We start from the raw sequence: 26,187 nt of genomic DNA, 5'->3' as shown, positions 1-26,187 counted from the left end.
ACACAAAATAACAACAGTCTACATGTAAAAATATAACTTTTACATACACAATTTCAAAATAATGGTAAAGTTTGCCATTTTGTTGCATACAATTTACAAACGTCTGTGTTGTTGTTGTTGTTGTTGTTGTTGCCTTGGATAGATAGCAGTGAATGGAGCTGATGGAACTCCGGTCCCATTTTGTCCTGCGCAGGGTGCCGTACTAGTCGGGAAAGGGCGTTGTCGTGGCAACAACAGAGAATACAACGAAGTCAGTTGAAAAATTTCATAACACTGAGGGGCCTCGCCAACATCCTGCCGGTTCAGTCTTTGAGAAAATAACAACTCCTCCTCCTCCTCCTCCTCCTCCTCCTCCCCCCGAGCAACGGAAAATAAAAAAATAACAGAAAACGGCACCCTCGTTATATACTGTATATATTTTTTTGTACATTTATATATAGATTGATTTATTCAAATAAATTCTTTTCCAGTTTCCGTGCCTTTCCTGTTGATTGGGTAGGGTTTCTAAATGACCCCCGGCAGAGAACAATGCTGCCGGATAGCGAATTGTGTCGTTTTTTTTATTTTTCGTTTGTCGTTTTGTTTGTTTTTTGTTTGTTTTTTTTCCCCTTTTCTTGTTTTTTTGTTTTTGTTTTTTTTTTACATTTTCTGTAATAGACATGTAAACCAGAACAGACAAAAAAAAGTAATCAGAGAAAAGATTCTTCTTATAAAAGACAGCGAGAAGGAGAGAGAAAGAGAAAGAGAGAGAGAAGAATAAAAACAAAGAAAAGAAAAAAGAAAGAAAATCGGTTTTACAACATACGACCACACACTTTGTACTGAAGACTACATTGGCTTACGGACAAGCCGATCAAATATTGATAAAAAGCTGATAAGCTATAATACAAGAAGAGACGCGTTGTTCACCATGGAAACAGGGTCGGGGCTTGGAACAGGAAAGTGGGTCTGGGGGTTCTGGAGGACTTTGGGGGGACTGGGAGGACTGGGACGGGGGCTAGTTTTGCTAAATCAAGCGTCTGTCCCATCGGCTCGAAGCCAGAACACGCTGTCTACTTACATATAAGCGTACAGTACATTAAATACAGTTTCGTTTTTTTTATCCAAAAAATACTTTTTTTTCCTTTTTAGCTTTTTTTAAATTCCCAGGTCTGGTAAAAAACCTGACTGCATAGAACCTAACGACTAAGAACAGGTTTCCCTAAGCTTGCATCCTATTAAAAGACCAGGTAAATGTCCTCCTCTGGCAACTCGAATGATATGAACTCTAAAAAGGCACGTTGGTAGAAGTGTTGAATGTTCAAATTGCATCTGTGGGACCGCTTGGGTGGGGCGAGAGACCGGGGACAGGGGCTGGGGCTCCGGTTCAGGGCTCGTAAGGCGAGGGTCGGCAGAGCACTGGGACTGGGGGCTAAACTGGACCGAGAGGGCTTCAAACTGGTGGTGAACGGGGACTTCCAGATTGACACAGAATGTTCTTCCAGATCTTCCAACGAGCTTGGCTGTTCTTGGAAACCCAACAAATACTGAAGTTTTCTTCCTGATTTTATTTTTATCTCTCTGACTCATGCCTCGACTTGATCCTGTTGTTTCCAAATAGGTGCTGATGTTTACAAAACAGCTCCCCAAGAATCCGGGTCATACAGGACTCAACTGGTTATGAAGTACTGATTGAAATCATAGACTGTACATAAAAGACAGAAGTGCCTGCAATCTGTCTAACGACCAGCAGGGGGCGACTCGTCTAGATGCAAAAAGGAATCCAATTGTATAGAAATCTATGAGAAGATAACCCCACTTCTTACTTGATTTGCCACCTCGGTAAACATTTTCCTCATGAGTTTATGGTCTCAGTTGGTAGTTTTGGGCTTTTTGTGCAGATTTTACTAATTATGGTGGTTTATAGACTAAATTCGATAACTTAGGGTGTATTTTAGGGTTGGGTGCACCATGCATCGGGTTTTCAGTTGGAATCAACCCTTGCTTATTACGTCTAGTTTCAAAAGACCTAGGTGGCAATGGTCAAATTACAAATTATGGTCTACAAACCATTGGGTGATTTCATGGTTGCATCGTCCATCTTTTATATACAGTCCTACATTTTTGACAATTATTCCGAATTTGCGTGTACACTGGGCCTAAAACAAAGCAGGTGTGTCTGTTTGCTGGATGCCTCAGTTTGATTCCCGGCCCGGAGCTACTGTTAGTGCATGCTGAGGCCAAAAATGGAACCTCCAAAACCTTCAGGCAGTCTGGGTCTGCTTACGTTTGGTCCTCTGGCACAAAAGCACCAGCTGTGCTTTCATTTAACCGCTAATCCGACTCGTTTAGCTACCGAACGCTAAAACAGCCGTGGCATGTGAAGCGACGACTTTTTTTGCTAACATGCCTCTGCGCTCCTGTTCACTACTGGTGTGTGGTTTTGCTTGGTCCAATATGTCCAGATGGTCCTCTCCGCTAAGAAGAACGCAACTGGGAAGATTCCTGATCAGATTCCTGCACTGCACTAAAAAAAAAAAACAAAAGCTGTTGGAAATGATGCCCCTTCATCGCCGCAACATCCTCGATAAGACGCCGTTCCAGCAAACAGACACCTCAACAAAGACTTAAGAGTTCGTCCAAGAAAGCAAGTAGTGTCAATCGGGAAGCCCCCGACTCCCAGTGATGGTAGAATGAGGAGAGGTCTGAGGTTGGAGTTAGAGGCTTCGGGTGGTCATCAGCCAGACACCAAACCAGGAAATGAGGAAATCTAATGAATCCAACACAGGAATGCTTTGACTACTTCTGCTTGCCCCCCAGAAGAGAATGATACACCCCTCGCCCCGATGATTGTTCCCTTGCTTCCCCCAATAGTGTCGTCTTCATTTAGACCTCTGGATTCTCTCTCTCTCTCTCTCGAGCTCCGGTTCCTTGTGATATTGACCCGGCTTAATCCCACATGGCTCCCCCCCCAGGAGGCGTCCGGGACAACGGGAGCACCCAATTCAACGATTCAGGGAATGTGCTAAACATGGAAAAAGAATTCACTTCAGTGCTCAGTCCGGCTCTAATCCACTCGTCAACCGATTCCTGTCATCTGTCCGTCCTCTCAACCATCTGCCCGGCAAATCCTTCAATTTTCCGTCGCGGTCCAAACTGCTCTCGCTATTGAACATCCAACAAAGGTCTCTGATTCAGGATGTTCGCTAGAGCTCGTTCTGCACCGCAAACCCTACGACAAGATGTTAGAAAAGCCTTCCCTTCCTGCCGCGTTTAGAAGTACACTTTTTCATTACTGCATCATTCTTCCTTCATGTGTTTCTACTGTGATTGGTCGACAACCTAAACACCCCAGTCCCTCTGGAGTCGCTCGCTGATTGAATGATTAAATTGATTCAATGATTGATTCTCAAAGTACTTTCTTCCTCCCAGTAGATACACACGGGTCATTTGGGTACGAATGTCCAGGGTTTTTTTTCTCTCTATTCAAAGATTTGTACAAGAAAGTCAATGTGGTTACCGGCAAGAAGCAACATACAGAAACACTGCTTGACACAGGCAACCTAAATATTTGCACTTTCGGAGGGAATGCATTAGAAAGGAAAGAACAAGTTACCCTTTCGTGTTTAGCCCTGCTTCTTCCTGGACCTCTATGATAGTCAAGCATTTGTTTTTACTCTGCAACCCGAGCACAGATTTTACTTCCTAATCTCGCCTTCGTTTAAACTTTGAAAATGTGTCTAAGGGGACGTCTGGGTGTGCGGCCTTCCCGGAATTTTTCCTGTTTTAGTTTCGTTTTGCGTTGCGTTCTCCGTGTGTATCTATCTGACTGGTTTGCATCCAAGAGGAGATCAGGCACAGCTTCATCCACAGTGTGGCGTTAGATTGCCATTCAGTCAGAGACGCGCTGGAGCTGCGTTCAACAACAGCAGCTGCGCGATGTTGCTTTTTTTTTGTTTTTTTTTTTAGAAAAAAAAAAAAATCTCTTTAAACACTTTGTGATATGTTTTGTTCCATTCTGAACATCCCTCCCCAATCCCTTCCCTTGCTCGCTGCCCGTGTCCAGTTGCACTTTTTAGACAAGTTTTTTTTTGTCATTTTTTTCTCATATATCTATATATATATATACTATATATATTTATATAGAACCCTTTTGTTCTTTAAAACTGGGAATGCTGATAAAACATGTAGTACAAGAAGAATTTCTTGGATGATGTGATTCCAAACACTTGTGTCCATTGCTGTCACTTTGTGCCAAAAGCCGCCACCCCGTAGCAGCGACGTCGCGGCGGCCGTTTTAGCGTCTCCACAAAGAAGCATCCAGTTCACTTCAGCTGCGGACGCAAAGCGACGAAAGCGACTAATGCGACTCTGCAGTTCGTGTTCTCGACGGAAAAAGGAGACGATGGCGAAGAGGAGGATCCGAGACGAACAGACGAGAGGAGAGAGAAAGAGGCTGATCTGATTGGTCAGGCCGAAGTTCCAGAGATACTGATTGGTCGGGCTGAGGCGACGTCGGGTTTGATCGATTGCCAGGTTGTCACGGAAACGCCGTCAGAGGAAGTGGTCGCTCATCATCTTGATGAACTCTGGCACCTTGGACCTGGACAGAAGAGAAGGGGAAACATGAAAGGGGAGTTTTAGGGTGGAAACACTTACAAATGTAGACCTAAATGTAATCCAGTTAAATTTGATATATTTAGCGCCAATTTTCAACATCTCAGGACGACGACCTTAAGAAAACGTGTACAGACAAACCCAACAAACCAGAGTTTCCTTTGGAGTCAGTGTAAGCAGCACTTGGCAACAGCGGGAAGGAAAAAACAAACTTCCCTTTAACGGGAAGAGGAGAAAAGAAAAGAAAAACCTCTGGCAGAACCAGGTTTAGGAGGGGAGACATCTGCCTCAACCAGTTGGGTGGAGGTTGGACGATACCTGTAAAGCTCTACAGCAGGTGAGTACAGTAGTAGGGCTTCAAATAGGAAAGTCTGCCTATTAGTGAACATCAAACATGGAAGAGGTTCGTCATCCGCAAATGTACTCAATAAAATACAACTAAGGCTAAATTTAAGATGGAAGTTTGTTGTTTATTTAGCTCAAGTGAGTAATGAACTGGTGACCTGTCCAGGGTGTCAGCTAGGACAGTACATGTGGATGGATGGATGGATGGATGGATGGATGGATGAATTTCTGCACGAGTGGCCGTTCTGTACAGACGCTAACACCAAAGACAACGATAAGGATCACCAAATAATTAGGAATCATGTACTTCATGACATTTTGTCCAGTAGATCTTCCTCTGACTCATCTGACTGGTGACAAAAAAATAAAAATAAAATCACTTTGAGAGTCGATAACATTCGTTGTCATCAAAATCGTACATCTGAAAACTTAGCGATGGTAGCTAAAATGTCAAAGATGAACGCACCAACAAGGGGCATTGTTGTAACAGATAAAACATTATGTTGGAAGTTCTTGACCCAAGACTGAAGTGAAACTGGAGGCTGCTTGGACAGTGAGGATGAGTAACGTCACACAAGGAGGATCAAAGTGCACAAAGAGCAGAAAAGCATCGTTACTCAATTCCCTTCACTGTTGTGTGTTTTCTTTGCCAGTGAGAAACTCTGTGCGGGTTTGTTCTTGGGTCACGCCTGGTTCTTATCAGAGACCTTTGGTACCTCGAGGCTACGCGACAACAGAAAACACATCTGAGCCGGCGACATGCAAACACAAACACAAGGAAAACACAAGTCCACACAGTCACACGTTAAAAATCACACTTACTGCCAATCTGTTGTTAAAATGTACCCAGACCAGACAGAAACTAACTCAGGCTTCAGCCAGAATGGACGTCACCAGACCTGCCACACTTTAACCGGCAGGGGGACGAAAAAAATGGGAGAAATTTGTTCTAAAATGCCGTCTGTGTACGTTTTAACCTTTTGCTTGGGGTGGAAATGACAAGACAACTGGAAGAATAAAATGTAAGTTCTGCTTGTTTGGTTCACAGGCATTAAGTCCTGGAAGTCTATTCTGCAGGATAATAAGGATATACATCTATCCTGCAGGTTGACAGTTCTGTAGGTTTGTCTGAATTGGTTCCCTGCAGGTGGAAATACGAGCCACGGTGCTTATTTTGCTCATTAAAAACAACATATGTGCATGCTAACAAGATAAAAAATGGATTTTCTTTAAATAAAAAGCAAGAAAATGTAGAAAAAAATAACTGAAATTTGAATGAATGAAATCCGCAATGAACACATTTGTTTAAAACTTCTTTCAAGAAACTTCTTCAACATGTTTTCTCTACGTTACATTGGATGTCTGTAGAGGGAAATAAGACCTATAAACTCTATGGGGGTTCAAATAGTCCAGTTGTTTTGCCATTTCAAATGGTTAAAATGCACAGAGGCGACCGTATCAGACAGCTGGTGGACCAATGAGGAACTGTCCATCCTTTGAGAACTGATTGTTTTTGCCCAATTTGTTCACTTGAAGCCAGAAGAATCGACGGTTTACAGTCGTGACTTCAGCGTGGTTTGAGAAGTTTCTGGACTGGTTTTTGAATCACTGGTTCTTTGAGTTAAAGGTACAACAGCAGATTAGTGTATAAGTGAAATCTTCTGACCATTCAGGGGGGAGGAGATGTTGCTGCGCTTTACATTTGTCCCATGGGGTTGGGCCCGTCGCCCATGGCGGCGGCGGCGTGGTGGGCGGCGGCCAGCGAGAGGGGAGTCCCGTCCGACGTCACGGTGACCTTCTCCTCCTCGCGGCGCTTCAGGCAGGCCGCCTTCGGGTTCAGGTTTCGCTCTGGGGGGGAGGGAAGAAAACGTATTCAGGTGGTTCATTTCTGCTGAATCTGCAGTGACACTGAAAGTCAAAACCTGCCAGAGCACCAATCAACAGGTGCTGCTGCTGCCCTCTACTGGAGCTCCGGGGTCACTACATGCACAGTGAACTTCACTGGCAACGTCCCGACATGTGCAGCCGACAGAGGAATTCAAATGCTGCTTCTCTCAGCCCCAGAGTGCAGGAAACATCAGACTTATATCCTATCCCTGTACAGGCATCATAACCTTCAAGGCCCATTTTTAAAATACAAAAACAGACAAACAAGCCATGTTTAAAGTTACAGTTATTACTAAGGTTACACAACCATATAACAAACCAAATATGCTGTAACCTGTTAGCAAAACAGGCAGTAAGCCCAACTTAAATAGGACAGAAGAGGACGCCAAAGAATACTAAACATAAATACAGTGCAATTAAGGAAGAATTTTTATGTTAAATTTTGCTCAAGAAGCTTTTAGCATCTTGTGAACCTTCCTTAGAATTCAGCCTGACATAACGGGAGCTCTAGACACTTGTGTAACTGTGTAAAAAAAAAAAAAACACTAAAACTATAGATATTGAGGGATATTTACCCTTATTTTTTACTGCACCTGGGTGAAACCTTGACAAGCTTGTAAGTACAAATAGCACACAGTTCTCTCCATGTAAACCATTTTAAATAACAACGCTGTTGTCATTTTGTCGTTTCTTACAACCAACAAATCCATGAAACCCATCAAAAGACCGAAACTAAGTCATTTAGCAACAGCTGGTCATTTGGAGAAAACTTCAGTCAGACAAGAGGAAATAGTGCGTTTTTAGAGGCGGATTAATACACATTTCGTCTTTCACAGTATGTACTTCCTGCTGAAGGATGTGGAGTTTGGTAACTAAAGACGTGACAGTGATGGTTTCTTAATATATTTTGAAATTTCAGGCTTTCATGGAATGAGTTGGAAAAAGATCAGCAGACTTTGTATTCTGGCTTTTTTTTTTAAAATAAAAGATTAAATCAAACCAAATGAACCTAAATGGTCAAGAGCACAGTGGAGCTTTTCCATTTATTATTTGCATGAAGACGTCACTTTAAAGCGCTGTCCATGCTCTACGTCACTGACCTCGGACTTGCTGCTCCAGACTGAGGATGACGGCCACGGCCTGGTGCAGGATCAGCAGCTTGGTCTGAGGTTTGTCGCTCTTCAGGTGCAGCTGCACCATCCTGCCGAGCTCCTTGAACGCCTCGTTGATGTCGCGGACGCGCAGGCGCTCCCGGGCGTTGTTGGCCATCCTCCGCTCCCGCTCGCGCTCCATCTTCTGCTCCGGAGACAAGTCCTCGTCGTCGTTGTTGCTGCAGCGACCGATGATGGAGACGAAGACGAGGAGGAGGAGGAAGGGGAGGATTCGAGAATGAATATGAGAGTTTCTGAGCGTAAAGGATCCGTTTAGTACAAACCTGCTGTAGATGCTGCAGGTTTGTACGAGCAGACCTTTACAAGGTGAAGCGACAGGGTTTGGGAACAGATCTGCCGTGCTGCTGCAGGGACACGTTGAAAAGTATACAGCGAAAACCCAAAGAAGGACGGATTTAAACCATTTATATGAACATTTACCCTTTGCTATGTGCCCCTCTGTGCTGCTACACCTTTAGACCTTTAGACTTTAGATGTTTTGCATATTTATTAAGCTTGTAAATGTTCTAATGTTAACTTTTTGAGAATTTCTTTTACAGATTTTTACTCTTTTGTACATTTCGTATGTCCACAATTACACTTTTTTCAGAGTTTTTTATGTATTTTTTTGAAAAGTCTTCGTTTGCACACTTTTAATTTGGAAGTGCCTTTACAATGTCATTCTATGGCCGTCTTGTGCTGCATTAAAATGACAATAAAGCGTCTAATTCTAAGGATGTTGGGTCACATCTAGCAGCAGATTGAAGACCAACAGGTTGAAAAAGGTCACAGACGTTCATTCGCCAGGATTCTTCTAAGCAAAGCAAAAATGAAACTGCTTGTTTATTTAGAAGGAGCTTAGTCTATTACAGTTTTTTTTTTTTTTTTAATTATTCCCTTAAGATTTTAGTCTAAATCAGCTCAAAAAAATAAACACACAAATCAGTGTGGAGCAGCACTGATGGGAGAGATTTTCTTCTTTTTACTGCTAATGCTTTCTCCACAGCCGAGCTAATTAAATCAGTTTCCCACTCAGCGCCGGGATCAGCTGCTCACCTCCGCTCCAGACGCATCACAATATATTTGTTTGTGTTTTTTATATTCTCCCGGTATATACAGAAAACAACAATGTGGTTTTTTGTAATAAACGTCGCCTGGATGTTGTTTTTCATCCAAAGTGTGGAGCTGATTTAGTTTTCCTCGTATGGATCTGGTGACAAACGTTCGGTTAGCATCAACGCTCGGACGGTTTCAACGGAGCTGCTGCGACACTTTAAATCATTTCATGGTTTCGTACGTGCACTAAAGCCTCGGACCTGTTGACTTTACAGGGGATGCAGCACTTATCGGTTTCAATGTTTAGTCTTTACTTGCTCTTAAGACTGAATTAATCGTAATACGCTATCGTATGCAGACCTGTAACACACATGTTGTTGGTTTAAAACCCAAAAAGGTCGGAGAAGTTGAAGAAAAAACACATTTTAGGGAGGAGACGGGGGTGGATGGATGGGCTAACAAACAGTTTGACTTGTCTTATTGTTTCCATCCACTTCGTACCACTAATTAATGTTAAATTTAAGGCACAGAAATAAAACAAACCTCAAAGTAAATTCCACAAGTTTAGCTTAGCACTCTGAAAACATTCCTGAAGATACGATGGATGGTAATAAAAGGATTAAAATCGATGTGCGAGGACCAGAAATTTACATTTTTTCAATTCTACGTATCCCCGTTCCTCGTTGACACCTAGCCTGGCCTACGTTACCCACAATTCAGCTTGGCTGCTGATGGTTTGGTCGCAGATTTGGGGTGTGTTAGTAAAGTTTCAAACAGAAATGAGACCCAACTTATGTTTTCTGGCCTCAGATTTGTTTCTCTTGAATGCTATAAGAATAACTACATGAATTAATTGGTCACCAGTGGCCAAGACAACGCTCATGGCCAGATTCAGAAACCTTAACGAGTCTATAACCACTTGTTGTTAGGTTTAATAAAGCCGGATAACAAAAAGAAATCCTGGATATGCCTAGCTGACTTAGTAGCATAGGTGTGCTAACTAGTGGCTAATGTAGCCTTGAGCTGCTAGCATTAAATTCAGGTGAGCCACTAAAGGTTTTATAAAACTTTTTTCCCCCAGAAACACTTGGTGGAATCCCCCTTTATTATAGTACGTTGGCATTGTATTGCTGGAGCACACGGCAGTACGTTCCCAAACCCTGAAACACGGCATCGGCAACATCATTCATCAACATCAACATCAACATGACCGCCACCATCATGTACAAGTTCTGGGTTTGGGATTCAAATGTTTTCTGATTTCAGTTGTCCTCCAGGTGAAAAGCAACCCTGATAAACATCTTGTTTATCCTTCAGAGGGGGTGAAGGCTGCCGAGCTGCATCCAGGACGGGAACAACCAACAGCTTCAGATTTAGCTTTCTCAGGTGTCTACCTTCACAGCAGGTGGCTTTCACACCTTCAGGTTCTCGCCAGCAGTTTGTGTTGGTGTTAGCTTCCCGGCCTGGAGGCAGCGAGACGGCGCTTCTTTGTGAATGTTGTCCGTTGGCTCTACTCTGTTGCGTGAGAAACAGCTAAAACCAGGCTCAAGACCGTGGAGAGACCGACGAAACTCAACCGAGGAGCCACGAGTCCACCAGAAAATCCTCCAAACGGAGCCGTCTCGGCTTCAAACACCGTCGTTAGAGAACGAGGAGATGTCTGGTGGACGCGGGGCAGAAGAAGTCTCCGTTTTAATGGATGCATTTAGCTGCTTCTCATCGCACTTGGTCACTTCATCAAAGTCCAGAGGCTGGTTCCCAAAACACTCACAGCTCAAAGTCCTTCCTCTGGGTTCCTTCTCTTTAGAAAGTCTCCAAAACATAACAAATCAGTTTGGGTTTTTTTTGTGGTTGTGGTCCTGTGGTGCAGCTAGTGTTCATATAATTTAACAAAGCGACACTAAAATCTAAAATTACTGCAGTACAAGTGAGTTCTTTGTCTAAATACTGAACCTAGAAAACTCCAAACTCCACCTGTTATAAGTTGTGTTGTGTGCTGTTTAAGTTCTAGACAGACGTCTTGGACCGGTTCTGTCTCTTGGAGAGGTTTTTATTTAAACAACTAGAACCAGGAAGGTCTCCGAGCTCGCAGGTGTTTTGGGAATAAAACGCGAGTCCCAGCACCAGCTGAGGGGTTTGATGGAAGCGAACGTCTGGGAGGTAGGCGGGGTTACCTAGATCTTGACCTCTCAATAGCTTTTAGCTCCTTGCTGTCGGGGTCCTCCTTCTTGGGGTCCAGCGGCTTCGAGTCCAGCAGGTTCTCGTCGCCCTCGTCCTCGGACTTGATCTCCGAGCTGACGGAGGAGGTGCTCTGGCCCTGAAGGCCTCCGGACAGGGCTGTGGGACGAGAGAGGAGAGGCGGGGTTATCATCTACGTGCTGAAGATTCGGTGTAATGTTTGCTGTGCAGGTTGTTGCCCAGAAATCACACTTTTGAAACCCAGAAAGTCCCGAAAGAAAACGTACATTATGCATTGTAGGGAGGAGATTGGGGCGGATGGACGGGACAACAAACAGGTTGACTTCTTCATGTTGTTTACATCCCATCTCTTGTTGTTTTTGAGCTACGGAAGTTAAACCATCGTCCAATAACACGCCCCAAAGTTGGCTTTAGCAATCCTGACGTTGTGCAGGAACGCTGCAAAGCCGACATTAGAATCAACTGCAGGATGCATTTCATTGCAAATAGAAATAAAGAGAATTTAATTACAATTGGAGCATTTTAATGCAACACTGGGGGGCGGAGTTCAGAGCGGATGACGCTGCATGTTGTCAAAAAGTGGTGCAAGAATGTAGCTTCAATGCTAACAGCTCGACATGCAGGTGGGAACATCTGCTGTTAGTTCATCCTTGATTCCTCATAAATATTATCTATGTTGATATCCAGGATTCTCTATAGGCTGTGTGTTCCCTCGCTGCTAGAAAAAAAAAAAAAAGCTTTCCCCCTTCTGCCGACATGTCGCGCCGGGCCTCCTCGAGCGCCGACGAATCCTCCGGCCGACCTCCAAGATGGCGGCCGGGGAGAGTCGAGGAGCCTCTCCCAGCCCTCCGACGAAAAAAAAAAACCCACCACCACCACCACCACCACAGTGCAGCCTTTATTTGACGTCTGTATGGATCCGCGGCTGGGACGCTGCCAGCATCTCAGTCAACACAAAACACTCGAGCGCTCTGTTCCCACACAGACACACACTCGGCCAACTGTTGGCCATTTTGAATCTCCGTCTGCCTGACTGGAGGCATTTTGTGTGCGGCTTTGAGTGACGGCCTGTGTTTGGTTTGTGTGTGTGTGTGTGTGTGTGTGTGTGTGTGTGCGGGCCTTTTTACATACAATCGTCCGTGTGTTTGCGCATAAATAGCTGCAGCGAAACGAGACATTAAACGGTGAACAGTGACTTTGTGCTGCTGCGAGCGACGCCGACACCAGACGGACGCTAACCAGGACGCACCGCCATGTTCATTAAAGAGCTTCTTTTTTCTCCTTTAGGTTTCACATCATAAGAGTAAAGTTATACGTCAGCATGTGTGTCTGAATTAAACAGATTTCTGTTGGATGAAGGTGACTTTATGTTCTCCACCAGGAGCAGGATTCGACTCTGATGGTCGCTGGAGGGTCGATTATGAAACAAATGGACGTCTGGGAGAAAGACACACAACCTCAGAGCCGTGTTGTGTCTCGTTGTCGTTGTTTTATACGTTTTTGTGGTCATGTGACGCGTCTGTGTGGTCATTTTGTGTCTGTTTGGTCTCATTTGCATCACTTTTGTGGGTTGTTTTTGTCGTTTTGTAGTTGTTTTATGCCTCTTTGTGTTTATTTTGTGTCTCTTTCTGGTTGTTTTGTGTCTCTTTATGGTTGTTTTTCACGTCTTTATGATATGTTATGTCTATGTAGCTGTGTTTTGTCTCTTCGTAGTTGTTTTGTGTTTCTTTTTGTTGTGTTTTGTCTCTTTGTGGTTGTGTTTTTGTCAGTTTCTTGTTATTTTGTGTCTTTGTGGTTGTTATAAATGTCTTTGTAGATATTTTGTGCATCTTTGTGGTGATCATGCACCGTTTTTTTCCCCCATATTTGTCATTGTTTTATGCATCTTTGTGGTACGTTTGTGTCTTTTTGTGGTTGTGTTTTGTCTCTTTGTGGTAGTTTTTCATCTCTTTATGATATGTTATGTCTCTTTGGTTGACTTTTGTCTCTTTGTAGTTGTTTTCTGCATTATTGTGGTTGTTTTTTTGTCTGTTTCTTGTTAATTTGGGTCTTTGTGGATGTTTTGTGTATCTTTGTGGTTATCATGCACCTCTTTTTTTTGCATCTTTGTAGTTGTTTTATGTCTATTTGTGGTTGTTTTTTGTCTCCTGGCTGTTTTGTTGTGTCTCTTTATGGTTGTTTTATCTCTTTGTAGTTGTTTTGTGTTTCTTTGTAGTTGTTATATGTCTCATTGTGGTTGTTTTTTTTGTCTGTTTCTTGTTATTTTGGGTCTTTGTGGTTGTTATAAATGTCTTTGTAGATATTTTGTGCATCTTTGTGGTGATCATGAGCCTCTTTTTTTGCATCTTTGTAGTTGTTTTGAGACTATTATGTGTCTTTTGTCGTCTCTTTGTGATCATTTTGTGTCTGTTTGACTCTTTTCTGCATCTATTTCTAGTTATTTTGTGTGTCCTTTACATCCTCTTGCTGCAGCAGTGTGTTTATATTCTGTGTACGAGCTCTGAGCTGCTCCTCCAGCTCCACAAACTAACACAGATTTACATTTACACTGAAAACACGCTGATAAATCATGTCTGTTTTGTGATTTTATTTCATTAAGGTTAAGTGGTTGAACTCTCGTCCACCTCTGATTGTGACACCAGCTGAGTCCTGAGTTCAGCAGCAAAGAGAACGAACCTTTAAATCTGTTTGTTTTAACTATAAATTCACACGAGGAGCAGAAATAAATCCTCCCAGCCTGCAGCGTGGAGCTAAAGCCTGACGGAGACGGAGGACATGAACGTGAATGTCGACGTCCTTTAATTGTTGAAAGTTCCTGATTGTTGTGAAGCGGCTGCAGCAGCTCTGCAGCCGCCGCCGGCTGCCAGAAGCGTTCTAATAGCGTTTATTTACAGCCTCCTCACACTTTGAGCTCCGCCAGTCTGAGCTTCTTCTTGTGCTGCCAGAGTCTGTGTGTTCCTTCCTCTCTCACCTCATTACTCTCTTGGCTGCGGCCGCCGGCGGCTCGCCGTCGCTGCCAGCGGAGTCATTTTCAGCCTTTAAAACCCGGCTCAGGGCTAATTTGCTCCGCGGCGCGCTCATATACACTTTGTGCTGCTTCGCATTCGGATCGTCCGTTCAGCCTCCTCGTTAAGTTTCTGTCTCGCCGCTCCGGTGGCGAAGCGACGCTCAACTTCCTGAAGTTTCCTCGTTTTCACCTTCTTGTGTTTATTTTAGCTCCAGTTTGTGGTTCCTGTTACACACCTTACTGCTCGTTTTGTTTTCTCTTTTTGTCTGTTGTCTTTTATTTCTTGAGCTTCATTTTACCCGTTTTTTGTCACATCATCTCCTCATTTTTCATCTTTTTTCTTCATTTTACTTCTTTTTTTTCCACTTTTGTAAATTTCACTTTTATTTTTTTTCTGTCAGTGTTCTCCCCTTTTTTAAAAACATATTTATTTGTGTAATTTCATGACTTATTCTTCTTTTTAGACCCCATCTAATCGTGTAAATGTCATTTTTTAAACACTTTTTCTCGTGTTTCTCCTTTAAAATCTAATCTTTGACAATCTTTACTTTTACTTCTTTGCATAATTTCATGACTTTTTTCATCCTTTTAAACTTTTGTAAATGTTCTTTTTCTTATTTTTCCTGTCATCGTTCTCCCTTTTTTAAAACATATTTGTGTAATTTCATGCCTTATTCTTCTTGTTAATCGTGTAAATGTCATTTTTTAAACGCTTTTTCTTGTGTTTCTCCATTTAAATCTAATCTTTGACAATCTTTACTTTTACTTCTTTGCATAACTTCATGACTTTTTCGTCCTTTTAAACTTCATACAGTTATGTAAATGTCACTTTTACTGCTTTCTCTCATTTTCCTCCTCATTTATTTAATCTTTTACAGTATTAACATGTATTTTAACTTCCTCTTTTATTGCTGTGTGGCCGGAAATGTGAATTATTCCACGCGTTATTCTTCCTGTTAACTAACTTTTCCTTTTGTCTCTCATTGTTTTCTCTGTTTTTAATCCTCTGACAGTTTTTACTTCTTCGTCTGATTTAATTATTTCTTATTAAACTTCACACACTTGTGCATTTTCTTTCCTGTTTATCAAATCATTTATTTGTCTTTTAACCTTCTTGTGCAGAAAAATGTGAATTTATTTATTATTCTTTCTCTTAAACTTCATCCACTTGTGCCACTTTTCCTTTTTTCTCAACACTAATCTCATCTTTTGCAATCTTTACTTTAACTTCTTAGTGTTATTACTACGTGTGGCCTTAATTAAAGGTGTATTTTTTCGTATTTTTGCTTCATGTGTGACCACAAATGTTCATTTTGTCTGTGTGTGTGCATGACAATAGCAGGACTTTACATGTAAACACACTTAAAACCAACAGATGCAGTTTGTTCATCGCTGCATCCTTTTGTTTGAGCTTCTATCTGCGACAAACTGATGCTGAGATGAAGTTGTGGCTCCTGGTTTCTCACCGCGGTACGGGTCGGGCTGGCTGAGGTCCGGCGAGGTGGCCGACTGGACCGGCAGCTGAGGCACCGACACCTGACCCGCCATCGAGTGTCCTCCGCGCAGGCCGCCCACGCTGCCGCCGCCGCCGCCGCCGCCGTCTTCTCTGTGCGAGCCCACCTGGACGGCAGAGGAGAGGAAAGGAGTGAAGGAAAGGACGCAAACAAACAAACAGCTGCTCCGAGTCCAGATGTGGCTGCTTCTGGTTCATCTGGACTGCTTGTGATTTGTGTGGAGGTCTGATGGTCAGAGCGGTTCAGCTACGACCATCTGGGTTTGAATTCTGACCAAAAACCATCAATGTTTAGGAGAGAAGAGAAGATTTTTATTGTCAGCTTCTCTCTATAGACCTAGAAACCTAAACTCTTAACTTGTATTAGAGCCACACGTTAAGAAAAAAGGATAAAAAACAGCATAAATATAATAATTAAAAATAAAAATCAGCCTCAGTACACTGGTGGTAGAGCAGTACAGTGTTTTCTCTGTTGCACAACTGCTAAAAAACAAACGCACAAACATAGAAATGCACAAAAAGACACACAGATAAACCAAACAGACAGACGCTGCTGCTACCGGGGACTATTTTCAGAGGCGGATGAATATTTGTGTTTTTCAGGCAGCAGGACGACGTTCGTCGGACCGAAGCAGAATAAACGACTCTCGCTCGTATATTCTGGACAATAACGAAGCTTTGTGAATTAATTACGCAGACAAATAGATATTTCTTGGATTATTTTGGCTGTAAAAAAGCAGAATATTTAATTTTCTGATTCTCCTGATGATTATCTTCCAACCTGAGCTGCTCGGTGTTGTTACTGTTCTCTGGTGACGTTTAGATTTATAATTTTCATGTAACGAATCACTTTTGTAAATCACTTTATTAATAATTACAGATGTTAAAATGTGCAAATAATTAGTTTATGCATCTTATTTCTAATATTCTTTGGATTTATTCTCTGCTTGTATTTGGGAAATTCTTATTAAATTATTTCATTTCTTGTTTTGTGGATCTTTTTGCTGCTTATTGAACATTTTGGTCTCATGTTCATAGAAAGTATTTATGATATAATTTAATATATGTTTCAGTGTGAAGCCAGCAGAGGAAGGAAAAGCATCAGAAACATCCCTGGTAGGTAAATATGTGCAACCATCTGACAATGTGAGTTCATTTCTGTCTTTCTGAGAGAATCTCTCAGAGCAGATGTTCATGTTTGTTTTTCCTTATGGAGAAGAAGCAACTGATGGATTTCCTGTTTGTCAAAGTAAAATTGGTAATTTATAGTCATGGAAAAACACAATTGTTGTATTTTTAGGAGTCGAGTCGGAGCACATGAGCAGCTAGAAAATAAATATTGTGTTAAAATGGAAGATTTTGATTTTTTTCTTTTAAAAAAATCAGAATATTTGGGCCTCGAAATCATTTTTGTGGATGAATTAATAGAATTTATTTGTCGTTGCTGTAATTTATTACAAATTAATCATAATTTTATCTGAACAAACTCATTTTTCTTCCTTTTTTTAGTATATTTGACTGAATTTTATTGTTTATTTTTGGTTTTTCTAACAGAAAATAGTCTCGTTATAGCACTAGTTGGTAGAATATTAATTATTAAAAGGGTTTATAAAGGAAACTTCTGTTCCTTAGAGGTTCCAGAAATCACTTTTGCAGATGTAATAATGTGATTAACAGATTTATTTGGCTTCATGTGATGTTTGGTTGTTGTGATTTATCATAAATGTAATTTTACCTCAACTTTTTCTTTCTTTCTTTACGAGAAAATTCGATTTTAAATTCGTTTTTTCCTCACGGTTCTTGAATTTCCAGCAGAAAATCAGAAACACTCTGAGAGGTTTCTGATTTTTTAACAGTCTTGTGCGCTATGAGGGATCATTAGAGCGACTTTTACTCCTTTAAAAGCCTGGAAATCACTTTTTCCTGCTGTTTTCTTCGGTTGTCGTATGTTATCGTGAATGTGGATCAATTTAACCTGGACTCTTTCTTTCTGTCCAGATGTTGCAGTTCCCCGTGCGGCCTGCTGAGGGCGCCCTCTGCCTTCCCAACACCCTCCACATCACCATCTGTCTCTCTCCTTCACACACATCCTTCCTCCCCGTGTGTGTTTTCTCTCTTTTTTCTCTTTTGCAGACCGACCGTCGGAGAGTTTGTGCGTCGCTGCAGGTTCGTATCTGACGCCTTTATTTACACTTTCTGCTCCTTTCTTTTCCTTTTCAAATGTTGTTTTCAGGGAAATACTGTATTCGTGCACGTGTGTGTGTGTGTGTGTGTGTGAGTGTGTGTGTGTCACTGAATCCCATCCATCTGTCTACCACACACACACACACACACACACACACACACACACACACACACATGACAGCACAACAACTGACAATTATCTTAATGCCCATATGTTTAATTGTGGGATTTCTAATTCCCAGAGCACCGAGCAGCTTCCAGCAGGGACTCACTGTTTTGGCACGAGATGGGCTCTCTTTGTGTGTGTGTGTGTGTGTGTGTGTGTGTGTGTTTTTGTGTGTGTTTGCGTGCCAGCTTTCTTCCTCGTGGCGTCCCGCGGCCTCCTGGTTCCCACCCTGAGCTTTGTTTCAGCAGGACGGTCGGCGGACGTTTAAACCTGAACAAACCAAAACTGCACTTTTATTTCACTTCATCACGTTTTGCTTCTTGTTTTTTTTATTTTTTTTATTTCCTGCTTCCTCTCTCCCTCCTCGAGCGTCCAACGCTGACCAATTAGCAGCCGGTGACGTTTCCACTCGGCTGATGTCACCGCTTCAGAAAACAGATCATTCTGGTTCCTGTCTGTGTAAATGCTCGTATTAGAGGCTCAATCCGAGCTCTCATCCCTCCACCAGTTTGTCCTTTAATCTCTCTGCGGTTTGTAAAGCGAGTGTTTAACTCGTCCGGATTACATTTGTTGAGTTTCACTGTTTGTTCTCATCCGTTTAATCCAGTTTTTTGGGGGGAAGTTTAGTTTATTCATCGTCGTGCAGCTTCGTGGTTACAACAACAAAACTCTGTTTACTTGCAAAGGAGGCAATTGACTGTAATTATTATTTCCTTTAATTTGTTTAAATGAGCACCAACGACGTCCTGGTTCAGGTGTTTGGTTTAATGGAACCAGTTCTGCGATGGACAAGAGTTTTCCATTTTTATTTAGATTATTTTTCAGGATTTCAGAAACATTCATCTAAACCTATGCTGAGTTTAGGAACAAATTATAAAATGATATTAATACGCCTCCGAACCTCAAAATATGCCGCCAAGTTTGAAAGATGTGTTAAAAATCGACAAAATTGCACCGTTTATCACGACACAACGACGAGAATCGCCTGGATTTTCAGTTTTCCGATTAAAATTAACCAAATTATCTAAACAATCCTGCAGAAAACTAAAAAATTCAGCGTTCCTCAGCAGATCTGAGAAGCAAAAAATGGCTCAGCTGCAACAAACAGGATATCTGGGGGCTTTTCGCCTTATTTTCAGAGAGAAAACAAACAAAAAAACAAGCATAAGTTAAGAAACTCCAGTAAGATGTGAAGTAGAAGCAGTTGGAAGACACACAGCAAACAAAGAACAGCCCAAATATCAGATAAAAACACTGAATCTGAGAAGAAAATGACTTAAAACTGGTGAACGGTCCATGAAGCAAGTACATTTAACTTGATATAAGAAGAAGAAATAAGACTTTTAATGCTCAACTTAAGATTTTTCTGTCAAATCAGGGACTAGAATAAAAATAAATAAATAACTTTTAAAACAATCCAAATTATCTGTCGTGTCTAAAAATAAGATTTTAAATGTTGGTAAGTCCCAGATTATTTACATTCAGGTGAAATGTGGGAAATTGCTGCATGTAATGACTGACTTTTAACAGTTTTTGTAAAATAAATACGTATATATTTTGGGTTTTCTCTACTTCTAGAGGTTCAGGAGTTCATACAGGAGCAAAAACCAGTGAAGATGGCGGCATGGTGAGGGGGTTTTAGGGCAGCAAGGACCAACACACGATGCCGGTCTTCAAACATCGTGGTATGACTCTAATAAAATCGTCTCCGTCCTGGATGAAAACTTCCCTCATGGTTTTAAGACGACGTGTTTTCTTATATTTTAAACGCCACATACGGACAGTTAACCGTTAATCCGACGGCGAGGTCTCGGCCGTCGCTCCACGCAAAGACCACAAAATGTCGACCGGCTGCGTCTTCAACCCTCCGTTTACCCATCCGTCCGTCCGTCCGTCCGTCTGCTCCCTTATTTACTATTTGCCTCTCCGTCTTTCGTTCCTTTCTTTCTCGTCTTTCCCTTTTTCCGTTCGCTGCCTTTCATCACCGCCCGGATCCCCAAATGCAAAATGGCAGCAGAGAGGGAGCCGCGTACATTTTTAATGGAGGGCTTTTATATTTCAACGAGCCTTCCCGTCGCTCTTCCTTCGTTTAGCTCGACGGGGACGAGGAGAGACAGACGGAGGAGGAAAAAAAATATAAATAAATCACACAGAAACCGACGTCGCTGTAAATCCTGCAGCCGCCGCGAGGTGCGGCCTCGCAGGTTCCAGGCTTCCGATTGGACGACGGACGAACTTAATCATGCAGCCGTGAAATATTTACGCCTCCTTTCAGCTGACGTCGCCACGAAAGAAGTTTGGATTGATTGTTTTGTTGAATACTTCTGATATTTGTTGATGAAAATGTTGATTTTTTTAGCTGCTAGAAAGCGTCACATTTCTAGAAATCAAAACCAGACGACAGATTCTTGGTTTGCTGTAAAAAGTATGACGTGAGAATCGCTGCAGGTGTTGAAAACCCAACGCTCAGGTGTCAGACTGTCCTTGAATGCATCGTCTTCTACCCGCTTTACCGTCAAGTCACAACAACGCTTTTGGAAATGTTCAAGGTTCCAGCAAAATCTGACAGATACCGAACACCTCAACGACCAGATTCACCAATCTGTGCAAAACATGGAGCGTTCCTAAGTTCCTGATCTCAGAAGATCTCAATATTTAACAGAAATTCAATCCCAAAGGCTGCCTCGAAGAAAAGGAATCAAAGCGAACCTCAAGTTAAACAAATAAAACTCACAAAATGTACAACTAGAGCTGGTTGTTGTTGGAAAACCTTCCCTGCTGGTGCATCATAACTCAGGCAGGTTCTGAACAAACTCAAGAGATGCAAACGGTTCAGAAGACAGAAGAAATGAAGACGTGGACACCAGCGCTGGACCAATGAATGTTTGTAGAAGTTTGCTTAAAACACTGAATTAAAAACTCCATCTGAATGAAACCGACTTTAACTCGTTCAGCAACTTCCTGGGGATGAAAAAAGAATCTTAGAAGTCTTGTTCATCGGACGCTGCAGTGATTCAACAGAAAAGCTGGTAAGTAAGTAAGGAGCCACTTCTAGAACCACAACGGTGCATTGGGAGGAGGTCGGGGCGGATGGACGGGTCAGCATTTTGGTGGTTTATAAACTGAATGTTGACTGGGCCGTTACACTCAGTCGTATTTATTGTCAGCCCAGTATTTGCTCTTATCGTGTTACCATTTAATCCAGTTCAGCAGTTGTAATGTTTCTCTGCGTGTCTGTTTTTCGTTGGACATTTTTGTTCTGGGGATGTTGTGTTGTGTGTAGTGTCCTTGGAACGTTGTGTTAACTCCACCTGAAACAAAACCTACTTTAATTTTATGATTTCACCCACTGGTTGTGGCAAAAAACAAGGAAAGACTCAAAGCGTGGAAGTCTTGTTCAATGGACTTGAGGAGGTCGGGGCGGATGGACGGGTCAGTTTTCCTCTATTTTAGCCTAAAGCCTGAACCCTAAACACTACTTGACTATCAGCTGCTGATGCTGATAACCATATAAAGTAAGTAACTATTGCTGCTGATAGAGCCACCACGTCTGCACAGGGAGGAGGTTGGGGCGGACGGGCGGGTCAGCATCATCATGTTTTCTTTGTTTTAATCCAAAGTCTGATTACTGCACACTACATGACCAACGGTCGCTGGTTTATGATAGCAATACAAAGCTATGGCTGCTAGTAGAGCCACAACAGGGAGGAGGTCGGGGCGGATGGACGGGTCAGCATCATCGTGTTTTCTTTATTTTAATCCAGATGCTGATTCCCAGACACGACGTAATTAACAACTACTGATTGACGATGTCACCAAGCAAGGACATGTTGCTGCTGTGGTACTGGGGTAATAAAATGATTTATTACAATAGATCTGTGAGGTTTCTTGCTCTCAAAACAAAGCTTGAGTAGATGTTTGAGCAGATTTTTTTTGCGTTTGGGATGGTAGGGATAGAGGAATTTCTTGATCTAAATTAGACAAACTACTTTCAAACAACAGGCACGTGTTTAAAAATAGACATATTTTGGCTAGATTAGAGGTTAGATTGCGAGTTCTACGCACATTATTACAAATGAAAGCAACACAACACTACTGGTGATGTGAATTGTGTTTAAATTTAGCTTTAATGGTCACTTTGTGCTTTAATTAGCAGCTTTGATCAACACTGTGCACAATTTCTATCCTACAAACAGCATTTTTATACCTAATTAGGGGCCAAATACGTATATAAATATGATCTGCATGTCATTTGTAATCCAGTAAAGCAAGCTGGATGAAAAACGAGTCAGAAAAAGCCACTGAGACGGTGTGACTGTCGTCGGCGATGCTGCTGCTGCTGCTGGTGCTCGCTGGGATGTGAGTTCTTTTAAAACGCGAGCGCAAATGATTACAAAGGAAAATGAAGGAGACGAGACAGACGGGAGATTCTGGGTCAAAGACGACACACAAACACGCTCGGATTTGTCGTGCAGTTGTAAACAGTCGGGACGAGTCGGCCTCTGTGGCGCCGAGAAAAACAAACCATCAGCTCGCTAACTGTAAATTGTAATATTTCAGCCCGTGTTAGTCGGATTCCTGCAATTCCAGTCTGTCGTTTTCAATTATTGCTGCAGACAACGACACCAAAAAATGGAAAAACACATTCAGAGCATCAGGGAGAGAACATGAAGCAGGAAGTCGAGTTTAAAATCTAAACCTGCAAAATGAAACTCCAAGAATCAGGATTTTAAGACTCTGGAGCTAAAAGTTTAGAGCTGATGCTGGAAAAAAAAAACAGCAACTTTTATGTTTAAATGAAGAAAAATCACAATAAATATCAAAAACACTGGGTCTCAGCACCCTCTAGTGGACGCACTGGCTTTAATGAAAGCAATGAGCCAGAAAGTCTACTGAAGGAGGAGGTCGGGGCGGATGGACGGCTCGACAAAACATCAGACTCCAACATGGGAGGCTGCTCCTGTTTCAAACCGCGAAAATATATGAAAAAAGAATTAAAATAAAGGCAAACATCTGTAAAATAACGATATTGTTTGCGTGTAAAACTACTCTTACTGTTTGTTTTTTTAGCATTAACATGTAAATTAATGACTTCTTCTGCATTTTTACTGGATATGATCTGCAATTTAATAAAACAAATGTGAATTAATCACAATAAAAAACTATTTTACATTGTGTGTACATCAGATGATTAATAACCGTCACTGTAAAATAAGAAGTCAAGGGATATAGGATGGGATTCCTTAATTCTTGTGTCTTCAAATATCCTCTACGCAACAAACTTCCTGAAATTCAGTCATTTGTTTTGGTTTTTTGTGCTTCAACCTAAAACTTTCTGCAGCCAAATCTTACCAAACACTGTGAGAAATTCCATAAATCTGAATAAAAAGCCGAGATGTGACCGTGTTGGTTTTAGATTTGGACATTTCTTGAGCATGACCGATCAGAGACACCAAAGAAAAGCTCTTTATGGGTTTTTGTTTTGTACTTATGGATCCTGTACTGACCCTTGTCACCATGGAGGTCCTTCTGAGGAGAAACCACACCACTGAGACCTCCAGCGTTACAGGAGAACCACCACCAGCTCGGCGCTAATCTTCAGCGGTGATGCACGTTTTCTAATTAAAGCTGTACATGAACTGGACCGGTCGACACAGTCGCACACAGCGGAGGTTTCTCCAAACGGCACAAAGTGGGCTCTGTGCGAACCGACAGCAAACACCTGCTGCCAGCGCGCCGGCACACAGCCGCCACTGTTGAGGTTGGACGCCACGGAGGGGGAAAAGTGCGGCAACATTTTCCGTCTAATTTTTATTTCCACGTGACGAAGGCAGCGAAGGACGACAGACTGATTAGCAAATAAGAAATGAAACAGACGAGCAGAAGGAGCAGGACGGCGAATGTGTCGTGTGGAAAAACGGTGTCAAGAGTCTGAAGCAGATCTGGTTCGTCAGTACGACAACGGGAAGCAAAATATATGGAAAGGATGGAATTTTAGCCACATATTACCAGAAAAAATCGATATTTACACACTTGTTTGACAACATAACATAAAATAATGATTATTTATGTGTCTCGTGTTCATGTTTTAATGTTTAAATCTTAAGATTGCAGTAAAGTACGGATGTTTTCTTTATATCAAAGTTCTTTTTGTTTTCTTTTTTTAACTGCCCACTTTTAGGAGTTTTCTTTTTTAGCACACTGAAATCTGATTCTGTTTGAACGACAACATCTGAGGAATTGTTAAAGATAGAACCCTGAAATGTTCTCTGTTATTTCTCATCATGTCATCGATTCAGAATCTGTCATATCGAACAAGTAGATCAAATAATCTGTGATTAGGGTGAAGCTGAAATAACAAAAAAAAATTAAAAATTAAACCGCCATGAAAAGTCCCATCTTTGAGCTCATATTAGCAAAAAATGTTTTAAAATCAAGTCAACTAGTGATAGTTACTGAACCATGTGTAGCTGCAGGTCACAATAATACAAAAATAAACACGTAGAATAGTTTTAATGTGAAATACTTGATCGCAGAAATGAAGAAAAACTGATTTGGTTGAACTTTCACAAGTGGTTGAGCACAAAAACTAAAATATTTTATGTAGTTTTTGAGTTTCAAAATGGTTCCTGAATGATAAATAAGAAAATGTAGATGTGTTTTAGTAGTTCCTGAGATATTGTTGTTAAAAACATCGCATAAAATTTAAACGTATGAAAAAACTAAATGGTAAAAGTAGGTTGACGCGCAATTTTCTTTAAAAAAAAATCTCTCGGAAAGTACCTAATTAACAGAGCTAGCACTTTAAAAGTATCTACATTTTATTATTTCTTTTGTAGAACATTCCTCCTATCTGCTGGTAGCTGACGTGTATTTATCTGAATAAAACAAACTAACCAGCTAGTTTTCTGGCACCGTTGGTCTTCCGTACCTGAGCTCGAGCGTTTTCGCCGCTTCGACCTGAGACTCGTGTCGCGTTAACCAATTATCCCGTTTATTTATCTCATTATCTTGGCGAACAAGAGGCCGAACACGAACGTCCAGCGATCACGACCTCCTCCTTCCCCGTCATGAATATTCACGGCGGCGCTTTGGCGAGCGGCGAGAGAAACAACAGCATTAACATATTTAAACGCTTTAATTTATTCCTTTAGGAGCGCATACGTCGAACACAAACGTTTTCCTGCCTTTTTCTTTTCCTTGATACTCGTTGAGTTTAGAAGGTCTGAGTTCGTGTGTTTATAAGCAGATAGATGTCAGCGATGAAACGCCTGCTTCCACTCGTCTCTACGATCCAGAGCTGCACATCGAGGACGTTAATCTGCAGCTTTGATGCTTCACGGAGGCCCTATTGTCTAAAAACATCCAGATCTTCCCTCCGCTCGCTGAACGGAGGTAAACGGGGGCAGCAGCTTTCCATCAGCTTACTGCAGTATTAAAAGGCATTAGTGTGTTTTACAGCAACGCCACGCAGATTACCATCCATCTCACTGGAGCTCCGCTTAATGGACGGACTTTTTTAAACCGACTCCAACAGAAAACACGTCTTTAAAACCTGCACGCTCTCCGTCCTCTAAACTCTGCTTCGGCCCTCTGCTGTTTCATTGTACGCCGCTGCTTACGTCTCCTCGCCGACATACGTCCACCACCTGTTCTCTGGGAGCGATGACCTCAGCCTGCAGGCGTCTCTGCTCACTAAACTACATGCAGCTGCGAGAAGCAGAGGATTAAAAACATCTCGTCGGCAAGAGCGAAGCAGAAGTGACGGAGGATGAAGTAAATACGTGTGCAGGAGAAGGTGGAGGATCTGGAAACACAGAGGAGGTGGAAGACTGTGAGAAGAAGAGGAAGTAAAACACACAAGAGGCGACGTCATCCTTCCTCTGCCTCCATCGCTCCTATTTTCCACTTTTCTTTTCTTTTCTTTTTTTTTTTTTGAGGCTCTTCCTCTAAAAACTTCCTGTTTATGCCTGAAACACACAAAGAGTCTCTGATCTCATTCACTTGTGATGCCGATTAAAACACGTCCACAAAACTGAGAAAAATAAAATTACAGTAAAAATCCTAATATACACTATAAATT

General features: G+C 41.9%; 1 protein-coding gene across 1 annotated transcript in view; it reads right to left on the bottom strand.

Annotated features, from left to right (window-relative positions):
• Positions 1–632: 632 nt before the first annotated feature.
• Positions 633–26,187, bottom strand: part of tcf4 (transcription factor 4) — a gene marked incomplete at its 5' end in the record, with an annotated part of 39,384 nt that continues 13,829 nt past the window's right edge. The window contains 5 exons of the mRNA XM_008302101.1: positions 633–4,582; positions 6,642–6,789; positions 7,929–8,158; positions 11,210–11,372; positions 15,708–15,861. Coding sequence (XP_008300323.1) covers positions 4,534–4,582; positions 6,642–6,789; positions 7,929–8,158; positions 11,210–11,372; positions 15,708–15,861 — 744 coding nt within the window. The remainder of the gene's footprint in view (positions 4,583–6,641; positions 6,790–7,928; positions 8,159–11,209; positions 11,373–15,707; positions 15,862–26,187) is intronic.

Source organism: Stegastes partitus, unplaced genomic scaffold, assembly GCF_000690725.1.
Source record: "Stegastes partitus isolate 25-593 unplaced genomic scaffold, Stegastes_partitus-1.0.2 Scaffold1757, whole genome shotgun sequence".
NCBI classification, from domain to species: Eukaryota; Metazoa; Chordata; class Actinopteri; family Pomacentridae; genus Stegastes; species Stegastes partitus.
Note: the sequence above shows the minus strand (reverse complement) of the source record. Positions and strands in the feature narration are given on the sequence as shown.